Genomic DNA, 12871 nt, shown 5'->3' with positions numbered 1-12871 from the left:
TCCTCTCTCCTGCTTCCCGCACTCAGCAGCGCCCCCTCCAAAGCCCTCTCCCAATCCGATCCCCACGTTCATTTCGAAAGCTCCAGTGGGGCCGACCCCCTGGGCTGGCAGGCCAGAAGGCAGGCACCCCAGACGATCTTCTGAGATGATGTCACGTGGCATGGCGTCCCGAGGTGCCCTCTGAGATGGAACAGTGGCCCCCCGATGTAGTGAGAGCCCCAGGGTGGGGGTTGTGGGGGGCACCCACGGTTCCCCTGCTGCTTCCAGAGGGTTGGGGGACATTTTTGACTTGGTTTTCTGCAAGTTCCATGGAAATGGTCCTCTTCAAAGCCCATTGTTTTTCTGTCATGGTTTCCATCTGTCCTCAGCAAGTCATTCCTTGGTTCTGTGGCATGTCGAACATCTCGGCCATCCCCAGCCCCATGTTCTCTGCACTGTTTGGCCAGCATAACCGCTAGCAACGACTCAAAGCCAAGGGTCTTAACCTGGCGGCCCGGAGCGCACACACGAGGGTGGGGCCTTCTGCACACACTCTAATCACTGCATTGCTTGTGTCTATTAAAACAACCCATAAGCCTTTAACCTTTCAATAAAATGAAAAAGGTTAGTTTTTTTGGGGGGGGGAAGAGACGACCTCTTCATAAGCAGAGTATGTCTGAGCTGGTATGTTTAATAAACCTTCTGATTTTTCTGGGGCCCTAGTCTCTGCGTGTCCCTGTCCTCACCACCGCTTCCACCCCTGCCTGCCAGAGGCTGGCTGGGGCCAAGGCGGAGCGATCCGGCCAGCCCTCCCTCTTTCGGGGTTCTGTCCTGCTAGTGCATTTCCTGTCACCGCGCTTGGGGGAGGGGGAGCATGGCACCGGGAAGCCGCCCGCCCCTGCCCAGAGCATGTGCTTGCTTCTAGAGAGTCAGATTCCAGCCCGCTGTGCGGGGAGCATCCTCGGGTGGCTTGAAAACTCTGCGGACTGGGGAGGGGGCGGAGGGAAGGAAACGAGCACCCGGGGTGGGGGCGAGGGGCGGGCGGGTGCGTGCAGACCCAGAATTCTCAAACCGCAGAAGTCGGCGAACACCCGGGCCCAGGCCGGTGAAAACCGACTGCGTTACACGTTATTGTGCCAGGACATGGTCGCCCACCCCCGCTCCCTGGGGTCCTTCGGCGCTCCCTGACCCCGCCTGTGTGACTCGGTCTGCGAGAGCCCCCCTTGCAGGAGGGAGCAGATCACACGACTGTTTTCTAAGCGCTCGGTGGTCCAGGCGTGTCAGGTGAGCTCGGCATAAACGGCTACGAGTGGAAAGTGGAAAGTCACGTCTCGCCACCGTGGAAACGGAACCGGCTTCGAGCCACGGGGAACGCACCTGAGACCTTGTTATCCTGCCTTTCCTTTCACGCCTCTGAAACGTCATTGTGCTCGTTTTGTTTCCTTTTGGCTTTAAGATGGAGAGGGGGTCGAATGCCCTCCCGATGGGGGGACTCGGGCGGGGAGGCCAGGGGGAGAGAACTTATTTTTCTAATGACTTTACCCGAAGGGTACAAAGAGACGTCTTTGCCAGGAGACTGGCGGCCAGCTGCCCCCCAGGAGCAAAGTTTAAATATAAAATTAACGGCGCCTCTGTTTAAAGATCTGTTTATGTGAATGAGACTTGTTAGAGAAAATGGCCTAGAAGGGGACATCTGTGATCCAAATGCCTCACTGTAAGCACAAATCGTTCCATGTCTGGTTACTAAAATCGCCTTGGGACTATAACAGCCACTCTCGTCCCCCCTTTTAATGGAACGTGGTCATTCTACGCGGGATTTCTCCCCCGAGGACCGAGGGTGGGAGTGAGGGGGCCAGCTCAGAGAACTCACAGACAGGCTGGGAAGTGCTTGCTGGGTGCCTCCAGGGTTTCCGGTTCTGGTGTTGAAAGCTGGGGATCCCGGTCAGGGTGCACTGAACAAGCGTGGACGGGGGGTGGCCTGCCAGGCTGGCCAATGCTGCGTCGAATCCCAAACGGAAAGGGCGCATTGTGGCTTTTATAATCCAGTGAAGCACCGATGATACCAGCTTACAGGAGTTCTCAGCAGGTGCTTTTTATTAATTGATAAAGAGCTAAGGCTCGTTTTTGATAGATAATATATATTTATTAAATGTATTAATGTGTGTTTTATAATGTACCTTTATCTTCCCCTGGCTGACTGTTGCATACTTAGAAGAAAAACAATAACGTTACGAGAAATTTCGAGACAATCATTGTGTACCAGAAATGACTGTGTATAAATATTACAAATTGAAAAGGTTGTAAAGCATGGGCAGATAGGTTTTATTTTCCAAATGCTGTTCATAACACAAAAATAAAGGCTTTACTATTTACTGAAGACTCGTGGTAGCTTGTCCAAACAATAGGAACGCCAGGCTTTCGGATCTGCCTGGAGGTTAAGCTTGTGGCTCTTTGCATGGGAGAATTTTGCTTAATGGCAACCCCCCAGAACAAGGAGGGTAATTGGCCAGCATACCCAGAAAATGAAGAACTTGCTATGATACTTTGGGGCCTAGACAACAGAAATCCTTTGTTGTCGTCTGGGTGTAAATGTCTCATCTGGCTGGGTGAGCTGGGAAAGATAAGGGCCAGCCTCCTTCGGAAGTGATCTTAGGCAATAAGGTCCTAATGGAGAGTACTCACCAGATAAGCTTCAAACTCACTGCAGAGTTTGGGGGACGGAAATTTCAATATGGCTCTTCGCAAAGGTGGCCCAAAGTGGGAAACTGGTAACCAGGACGTTTTAACCTCTCTTGTCCATTTTTTTAATGGCGGTTGGCGAGAAGAATATTCCTGAGGTGCTGGAGAAAGCGGTGGCCGAAGCCCCGAATCTGGGTATCCTAAAGCATGTTTGCAACGAATCCGATCTTATGTGGAGAAGCTTCTGGGTTCAAATGTAGCAAACCTAGTCTTCAATAAGAAAGCGGCAGAGGAAGCGTAATTTGGACATCTGTCCTGAATCTCAGAAAGACACCGACAGTGGTTAGAGTGCGGGAGCCTTAGCCACAGCCGCGGCCTCCTCCTCTTCCATTCTGCATTTCACTGCAAAGGAAGGAAAAGAGGAAGTCAGGATCGAGTTGCACAGCGAGACAGACTCGTCCTCACAAACTCTGAAGTGTGGAGAGGCTGGCTGTACCCAGACCCACCGAGCTGCTACAGTTTTGGCCCCACGGACCCGCCGGGAAGAACACGGGGCCTTTGTGCTCCGAGGACAGCAACTGAAGTTCCCAAACCACCTCCTGTAGCGGTCAAGGCCGTTCTCCGTTCAGAGGGAGGTAAGACTGTGCTTTGCAGGTCAGGGTACTGAAGGAAGGAAGTTCTGCTGAAGATGATGACAGATTCCAGGCTCTCGACTCAGTTTGGTCTGTCACCGCTCACCCTGTTCCCCCCACACACGCAAAATTAAAAGCTCCGGATAACACTGGGGTCAGTACCAGGTCAGAAGAGAATCTTCTAGTCTTTCACGGTCTGGACCAGAATGAGATCTGGGTGATTTCCTGAGTCAGCCAAACAGGAAAGTGAGCTGAACACAGATCATGGCACTGTCCGTAAGGGAAACTGTCCCAATAGCCAAAAGCTCCCTCAAAATACGGAAACCCTGCGACTGGGTTGGGGGGGAGGGGTCCTTTTGGAAAGATCCCCTTGTTGCTGTTGTTGTTGTTTTTAAATATCTTTGCTTCCAGTGTCCAAGTGCCTGCTGGGATGTTAATGCCTGAAGGGTTATCGCGAGCAAGGTCACAGCTCTGGGTATTTGTGGACAGCAATGTTCCCAGCAGGAAAGATGCTGCAGGCTGGTACCAAGCGGGGCAGAGGTTTCGGCAGAGCCTGGGCCTGGTCCTGACCTCCCAGTGACAGGGTACACACTGGCCAGACCCGAGCACGGTCACGGTGAGGTGTGGAGACCGGCACACACAGTACAGTCGCTTCCCAACGTGAGTGGGCTGACGGCTTCCCGCAGCACAGGCTCGCCCAGCAATTTCAAACTCGGGCTATAGAAACACTGCCCACGGGCTCCTGGACGTGGTTCATTCAAATAGAAGTCAATTCCCAAATCTTCCGCGGCCATGCGTGGGCTGTTTAGTTATGGGGTTTCTGTCGGTCCCCCTTTCCTACCTCTCCCCATCCTGGCATTGCCTAGTGTGTAAAAATCCCCAGGTGCCAAATAAAGAGGCGATCCGAAATGCTGGCACCCCCAGAGTCTCCTCTGTTCAATAACTATCAAAATTTACGATGCAGTATTTATTTGGCTTTGTGAAGTACTAGTCATTGTATTAATAACTCAACCCAGAAAAGTATTTTTAACACTTGGAGCCCGTGGTCATGGGAAATTTAAAAAAAAAAAGCTTTTTAAGGTGTGTACCTTTTTTGTTCCATAAACATGGGAGCTATATGGGCGATCACGGTGAAGCCCTAGAGATGGTGACAGTGAGTGATCTGTCATCGCGGAAGGCATGCCACATTGGTGGGTGCTCTCCCGACACCCTGCTGACCCATGCTGTCGTCCAGGATGTGGGTATTCGGCAGCTGACTGGGGGCGGTGGGGTCCTCACTGGTAGCATTTGCCAATGCCATAGCCAATTTCGAGCTCCCGGCCCGACAACATAAGCGAGCATAATACAGGGCTGGAAAGACGCGCACACACCCAGATCACGAGCAGCTCGGCCCACAGCTGCACCGGCTCCCCATGGGACAGCGCGCAGGGAGACCTCGGGTGCAAGGTGGCTTTCCAGGTGTGGCAGGGGTTCCACCAACATTTGCATCACTGGGAACCTGTTAGAAATGCGAGTCCGGAGCCCAGATCCCAGACCTACAGCATCAGAAGCTGCGAGTGGAGCTCACGTGTGTGTGCGCTAGTTACGGATTGAGACCCCCTGACTGTCGGTTCTCCACCGTGGCTGCATTGACGGATCACCTGGGCAGCTTCTGAAGCAGTTAGTGTCTTGCCCCAGATATTCGGCTGTAATGGGTCTGGGCATCAGCATATTCAAAGTGCCCAGGTGTTGCTAACTTCAGCCAGGGCTGAGAAACACAAACGTGGTTAGTGTCCCTTTAAAGAAACAGGACTAGAAAGACCCTCAGATCAATTCAGAGGAGTATGAGTGTCTCGACATTTAAGCCATTAGAATGACATCCTCTCTGACCTAGTGCTGGCAGACAGACAGACAGAGACGCCGGGGCCTGTCGGCGGGCGTGGAGGAAGGAAAGACCGGCCTCCAGGAGGATTCCCAGCCTTTGGGTGTTCTAGTCACTGGCCCCTGCCTGAAGGAAGAGCTCACCTGCATGCCTTTGTCCCAGTAAGTTAACCAGTTCCTGTCCACCCCTCGAGAGGCTCTCTTATCCAGCCCCTACCTACACTTTGCCCTCACCTGGGAAAAAAGCCCTTATTATCTATTCCTTTCAGATCATGGCACAACAATCTTTAGGGAGGAGAATGGAAAGGCTACTAGGGATACTCCTTCAGACCAGAGAGTCAAGATGCTACCTAGACTTGATGGACTGGAAGTAACAGTGGATGTGGAGCCTCCGGATAGAATCCCCTGGGGGCTCTGAATGCGCCCGGTGCCAGTGCCCAGCCCCATCCTAGCCCATCAAGCCAGACTCTGGGGGCGGGAACTGTCCGCACAAGCGCACTGCGTTACCGGGGGACCCTGAGCGTGCACGCCCCCTGCAAGGCAGGGATTCCACTCCTGTGTCTGCGCCCTGTTTAATAACTATCAAAATTTAACCATCAAACCCTTGCACGCGTGTACTGGGAGACGTGCATCGGGATGTTTGTGACAGCAGAAAATGGGAAACAAGCCAAATGTCCATCAACAGCTGGCCGGATAAATAAATCACGGTCTGCTTGAACAGCGAGTCCACGGCAGCCAACACGGATGAACCACAGCCCCGCACGTCAACTTAGATTAGCTTGCCGAGGCCGAAGGGAAGGTGCGCAGCGCAGGCCGATACCTACTGTGTGACTCTATTTATAGCAAATCTAAGCGTTCAGGGATACGTCCAAAGGGACAAAAAAAAAAAAGAACAATTATCACAAAAGTTAGGATAAGTGGCTTCATGGGGGAGCGGGAGCTTTCGAAGCGTCGACGGCACTCCATGTCCTTAATGGAGATGGTGGTGGCCTGAGTGTCTGCCTCGTAGTTCTGTGCGTTTTATAGTCACTCCTGTATGTATGTGTCACCCCACACGCATGCGCACACGCAACAAGGTTAGGAAAAAAGCTAGTAGTATGGTCGTATACCACGTGAAATTACCAAGTCAACCAATAAAGGGACAGAAAAGAGCAGTTTAGCTGCTTTGGGAGGGTGGGGAGGGGCGGCAAATGAGCGAATCCCCCTGTGTCTCGGCAGGAAACCAGCAGATGATGTCTCGCTTCTCAGCTATCTGTTCGAGATACAGAAGTGACCACCCAGAGGAGCCGCTGAGTTCAAAGCGATGGGGGCGGGAGGGGGTGACGCAAACATGACAGAGCTCATTCCGTCCTTCGGTTTTATCTATAACCTACGCGTCTATGACCGTGGGAAGCAGGCGCAAGGGTGACTTTGTTAGAAATGAAGACGCAGATGAAGTCTCCTCAGCGCTTTTGCTCCTGGTCTTGGCAGAACGGAGCCCTGCACAGGCCAGAGCGGAAGGTGCTCGGGTGGGGGGTGTGGGGTGGGGGGGTGGGGTGGGGTGGGCAGCGAGGAGCAGCCGGCAGGAAGGACTGAGAGAACGGGGTTCGCGCCCTCGCTCAGGGACGCATCGTGGTTGGCTTCCAACACCGTCAGGCAGATGCCTCCGGCCCCTGTGCTGTCCTCGTCCCCTTGGCAGGCCAGCTGGCAGCCAGTTCCGGAAGAGCCGAGGGAGTGGAAAATCCCGGGGAGATGCGCCAGCCCTTCAGCTTCGATGAAAGGCGATGTGACAAGAAAGGCCTCGCATGCTAACGAGACTCGCTGCGTCCCCTCCGCGCCCCCCTCGGCCTCTCCTGCTCTGGTCAGCGACGGAGCGGGGGCTCCGGGGTCAGCGGGGCTGCACGAGCCTCGACACGGGGGAGGAAACTCAGGGACAACCGGGTCGTCCAGCCATTCTCCCACTGTCGCTCGGCATAAAAAAAAATCACCTGGCACAAAAATGCGGCTTCCTGGGCCTCCGCTCTGGACCTCTAGAATCCGAATCTCCAGGAGTGAGGCCTGGGGGTCGGCACCCCGCACCCCCGACCTCAGCCCCTCTGAGCTCTGCCTGGTCGTTTGAGGCGGCAAGTGTGAGAAAGGGATCTGTATCGTTCCGCCATCACGCGTGTCTGTTTCCCGAGGCCGGGGTCTGACAATGGCCCTGACTCCTCAGGTCGCTGGGACGGGCCAACGAGATGAGGCTTGCAAAGCGCTCCGCACCCAGCATGACCCAGAGCTAAGCACTCAATAAAGATTAGCAATTATTATTTTTAGGGCAAAGTCTTTGACCTCAGGGAACTCACACCCGAGGGGCAGAAAAATAAATGGCACTGTAAGAACCAAGAGACGCTCAGGCACCGCAGAGAGAGATTGCTGCCATGTTCATCCATCACACAGCTGCGGGCCCCAAACAGCGCTGGGTCCTGAGCTACAAAGAGGAGACTGGTTCACACTCTCAAGGCAGCAATTTATATATAAGGAGCCTTAAAATGTTAATTTTTAAAAATCCAATTAGGCCCCAGTTACTCTGCTTCTAGGGAAATAAGAGCAAATGCTTTCAGGGTGCTCACCGAGCCCTTTACATATAGGAAGTGACAGTGAGGCAGGCGATGTCTGTCATTCCCCCTGGTCTTACAGACGAGGAGATCGAGGCACAGACAGGCTGTGCGACTCGCCCGAGGTCCCCGTGGGCTGTCCGGCTCCGCATTCACGCTTTCAACCTCGCCAGGGTCAAGGTCTCACAGCTCTCCCGCACCTGGCAGATGGAGATCTGTACGGTGGAAAGGCACGCAACGCTGCGTGCAGACAGAGGTGCGCCATTTATCACGTACACAGCCTGGGGACCGCCTACGTGCCCCCAACCAGGGAATGATTAGGTATCTGATCCCTGACGAACTTGGTAAAATATGAGGCAGCCATTAAAAATGTTGACACTTTTGCAAAGTTTGAAGGAACGGGGAGAAGTGTCAAGGGGGAAATACACTGTGGGCATATTTCTTGTTAATTTTAACGATATAAATATGAACATTGAAATCTGAATCTCCAAGTGAATGTCTCCAAGGGGGACAGGGACAGTTCAGAGGACCGAGGCTTCTGCCTGTTGCTGTTGGAAGCCAACCGTGATGATGTCTCCGAAGGTAAGGCAGAAACCGGATTTTTTTATTCAGTCGTCTCTGCCCTCTCTTTCTCTCTTGCCTTTCTAAATTTTTTTTTTTTTTTTTTGAGAACAAGTGATCCCTATAGGACATTCATTCCTGGGTGAGGTCTTCACAGTACATCCTTTAGATGGGACTGCCCTGTACAAAATGACATCCATTCCCCCTAAAATTACAGTCATTGCCTCAACTAAGTTATGGTCCAGCATCTCGACTAAGAATTTCTTTAAAAAGACTAAAATTAAACATGGATAAAACGATTGAAAGGAAATTGAAAGGAAATTTGTTTTTTCCCAAATGTCTACGGTGGACATGTATTGTTATGCGATTGGGAAAAATTTACTTTCTGAACGAATTATCAGAAAATAGATCGGACAGAAAAAAAAAAAAAAAAAGACTGTCAGGAAATCAAGGCGTACACGATACTGCTGCCATCAGTCAGGGCCCGAAGACGGGGAATGGCAGGGAGGATAAGAAATGGGGTTACGGGGCCAGGCAGAAGCAGGGCTTCTGGAAGAGCCGACCTCTCGGTACCGTAGACCAGCGCTGGGAAGCCCTAGAGAGAGAGCGCCCAAAGGGGAAGTTGCCTTCCTAGAAGTGACCGTTCCGAAAATAATAATAAAATATCTGCTGGGAAAAGTTTCTGGAGAATTGCTAGAGGAATGTTCCCCCGTCAGGCTGCCTGCTAACGGAAGGGCAGACTTTGAAATCGAGCATAACAACGTGGGCGACGTCATTAGACGTCAAGGAAATGACAGCCATGATGAGACAGCCACTACATACCCACCGGGGTGGTTAAAATGAAAAAGACTCATCATACTAAGTGTTGGCGAGGACGCAGAGAGACTGGAATGCTCACGTGTCACTGGTGGGAATGTGAAATGGTGCAAACACTTTAGAAAGGATTTGGCGGTATCTTCTAAAATTAAATATTTCTTTGTCCTCGGACCCTCTTGATCCCATTCCTGGGCAATCTGCAACTGAAGTATTTACATCCACCAAAAAAGATGTCCAAGGCACAAAGGGGTCCATCCCGTTTTCCATTCATATGAAAGTTGAGAATAAGCAAAACTAGTCTACGGTGAAGTCAACATAGAGTTTGCCTCGGGGTTGGGGCTGCTGACTGGGCAGCGGGGTGAGGGAGCCCACAGCGGGGCTGGACGCATTCTTTGTCTTGATCCAGGTGGTGGTAATGTGGTGTGTCCTTAGATAGAAATTCACTGAGCTGTAGACCCTACTGTATGGACGTTTTACCTCAAGGACAAAAAAATAAATAAATAAAATTGGAAAAATGGGGAGGAAGGGAACAGCAGGCATCAAGATCCGAGGACCTTTAATTCAGATCCAGGGCAGAGAGTCTCGGCCGCCACAGCGGTCCCCGTGGTCTGCTCACTTGCTTTATTAAAATATCACATAATTAATGAGAAAATTTTCATTTACTGAACACTGGACATTCTGCTCATTTAGCATCTCATTTCATTCCCCCAGCCACTCTGGAGGGAGGTGCCAGCATTTCCATTTTATTAACAGAGAAATTACAGCTCAGAGACGCTAAGCGGCTTGCCCAAGGTCACAGAGCTAAATAAGTAAAGGGCATGCCAGGTCTAAGTTCAAAACCCATGGCCTTCACCGTCATGTCACAGCAACACAGAGAGGAAGAACTGGGGTCCCTGATCGCGACCCAGAATGTTCCAACGGAGTCATGTTCTCCACTTTCCAGTTAGGAAGGCAGGAGAGTGTATAACATGGACTAGCAAGAGTTTTCTTCTTTTCTGTTTTACTGGACTGAATTTTCCAAATAAGATTATTTCTCCATTATAAAAGCAATACATAATCGGTATAGAAATTTTGGAGAATACAGAAAAAATATGAAAAAAAACCCCTGCATGTCCCCTCACTGGAAGAACAAACAAATCACGGAAGAATTCCTCTCCGACAAGAAAGCAGTGCTGACGTTCGGGGATAAACGTCGTGGTCTGGCGAGATGACCTCCCTTTCCTGATGTTGGGGTGTTGCGTTATTCTGAGGACAGCTGAGCCGACGTGGAAGCCACAGGCACTGAGGCGAATGCGACAGTCCTAGATGTGCAATAGCCACGGCTTTCTGTTGCTGACTCCTAACAACGTTACTAAAGTCAACGCAGTGAAGTCTCCTTGAAGGCAGTATTTTAGATGGGAACATTTGGTGCCGGAAGGGACAACATCAGTTACATTGACACAGAAGCACAGGGAGTATGAAGTTTTGACCCTGGAAAGGATCTGGAATCCTGGAAAGGGGGGATAGTTAATAAAAGGCTTGTTCTGTTTTGCTTTGTTTTGTTTTGAGAGATAAGGAAAAGTGAACGGGGAGGGAGCCACCAAAGCAGAGCCAGCCACAGGGCCACGGGAGCAGAGTTTGGTGGCGAAGGGCACATCTTCTGGAGCCAGAGCCATCTGGCTTTGAGTCCTACCGTCACTGACCAACTGGGCGCCTGCACGAGTCCCCTGACCTCTGTGCAGCCTCAGCTCTGTCCTCCAAAATAAGGGGACAGTGAGACCTTCCCCTCCACAGAGTGCCAGGGTGACTGACGCGAGATAGGCACCCACTGCCTGGCACATGGCAGATGCTTAATAAAATCGTGTCTTAATCCCACAAGGAGCATGGTGACTGCGGAAAAACGGGGACATAGGCTGTTTTTAAACAAGTATTTAAATACATTTTCTTCGAATCACGCAGGTAGTAGGTAAGTGCTGAGTGCTATTCATGCGTGTTTACACACCTACTAGCATGTTCCTTCTACATCTCAGGTCATGCCGTAGTCAGCTGAACTGCATCGAGAGCGGACTTTTAGCACAGCAAACAGCCACCGTCCGCTCAGCTAGGATGTCTTTCGAAATTCTGTCTTCCGCAGCCTGGTGAGTCGGGGGTGTGAACGAACACAGACGACCCCCGTCAGCCCTGTCTTAACGCCTTTTTTTATCCATCTCTGCATTCCCAGCTGCCGCCGCCAAGACTGAGCCTGCAGAAATATTCCAGGCATTCTGGATGGACTAGGGGCACAAGCAGCTCTCATCCAGTTCAGACCGGCAGCAGCTCTGTATATTAAATATTGCCTGTAAGTAAAATGAAAACAAATCCGCCAGTTTTTGTTTTTTTTTTTAAACAGCTCCTATAACAAGTTAATAACTCATTGAGAAATTCTTTCATTTGGTGCTGACAGACTGGGCCAAGATTCACTCATTATCTTGGTGGTTGGTCCGGAATCCAAGGCAGACGGGGCTCGAGTCAAGAAACCCAAGGACTGAGAAACCAAACTCACCAAACATTAAGAGGAGGGGGTGGGAAGGAACGGACCAGACCAAGAGTTTCGATCACAGACTTCCTCCTCGTGGGAAACTAGGAAGGTGTACCGAAAAGGAAACGCGAATATTTTCGACCACCGACTTTGGCGAGAAACATATCTCCAGGCAAAGCCACTTAGAAAGCATCGCTCCTCTCACCTGTCATTCCTCCCCCTACATCCCTCCACTTCGGTCCATGCCCACTGCCACCGGGTCATCCGAGCCGTGCCCCGCTTCAGACGCACTCGCTTCGCTACGAAGCCCATCCGATGCGGCCGCTCCCAGCGACGGCCCCTTAAAAGACCCCTGCCGTCCTCAGGGTCAAGTCCAAAGTCCTGAAGGAGGCCCCCCCAAGGCCACTGCTCTCTCCTGGCTCCGCTGTCACCTGGCACCCAGCTTTCATCACTCGGCCCTTCTTCCAGCCCCGCTTCCGGTCCTGGGCCAGGTCCCTCTGCCACTCACACGTAGTTAGCCCCTCGCTCACGTCCGCCCTCAGCCGAGGGGCACCTATTTCCATCCGGTCTCTCGCGTCCTCCTGAACTTCTTCGGAGCACTCATCGCAGTTAGTGATCACGTGTTCTGGAGGTTACTGGAAGAGTGTCTGGCTTGCCCACTAGACATTGAGTCTCCGGCAGAGCAAAAGGTGATGGCTTATGGTCTCCGTCGAATGCTAGCCCCTGGCAGGTGTGGTCCCACGTGGGCCCAGAGCAGGTGCTCAGTCACTCCTTGTCAAAGCGATGAGAGAAACCCAACCCAGCTTCTCTGTCAGCCCCAAGCGCTTTCTCTCTCAGCCTCCGGGCTGTCAAAGGGACATACTTCTCTCCCAGCAACAGAAAGGCTGCTCCAGTTCCGTGGGGACGCCCAGACTTCAGAATCAGAGAGGCAAGTGCTTGGGTCGGGCTCCGGCACATACTGCCAGCACGCCCTTGGCCCAGTCGCTGACCCTCTCGAAGCTTCCATTTCTTCACCTATGAAGCGGGGTTCCTCGTGGATCTCATTACGCAGGCGACCTTGCTATTTAAGTATACTAACTGAGATCCCACACAGAAATCCACAGAAGAGTGCCCGGCACACAGCAGGTGCACAAAACCGGTGGTTCTTGTCTGGATTCTAACCGCTGTTTGCCCGGTGTCCCAGGCTAAGCCCTTTTAGCCCCTGCTGCGGCCACAAGGTAACTGAGCAACACGATAAGGTAACTCCAAGGCCTGCCACCTTCCTTCGCGCCTTC

At 52.0% G+C, this 12871-nt stretch overlaps 1 protein-coding gene across 3 annotated transcripts in view; it reads right to left on the bottom strand.

Moving 5' to 3' along the window:
• Window positions 1-2273: 2273 nt before the first annotated feature.
• IQCK (IQ motif containing K) overlaps window positions 2274-12871 on the bottom strand; it is an 85671-nt gene continuing 75073 nt past the window's right edge. For all 3 annotated transcript variants that reach the window (XR_005657879.1, XM_039885490.1, XM_039885489.1), the window contains one exon: window positions 2274-3060. Coding sequence is in view for 2 of the 3 variants with exons in the window: in XM_039885490.1 (XP_039741424.1) it covers window positions 3002-3060 (59 nt within the window). In the remaining variant the exon portion in view is untranslated. The remainder of the gene's footprint in view (window positions 3061-12871) is intronic.

The sequence above is a fragment of the Pteropus medius genome, unplaced genomic scaffold (assembly GCF_902729225.1).
Source record: "Pteropus medius unplaced genomic scaffold, Ma_sr-lr_union100, whole genome shotgun sequence".
Classification (NCBI taxonomy): Eukaryota; Metazoa; Chordata; class Mammalia; order Chiroptera; family Pteropodidae; genus Pteropus; species Pteropus medius.
Note: the sequence above shows the minus strand (reverse complement) of the source record. Positions and strands in the feature narration are given on the sequence as shown.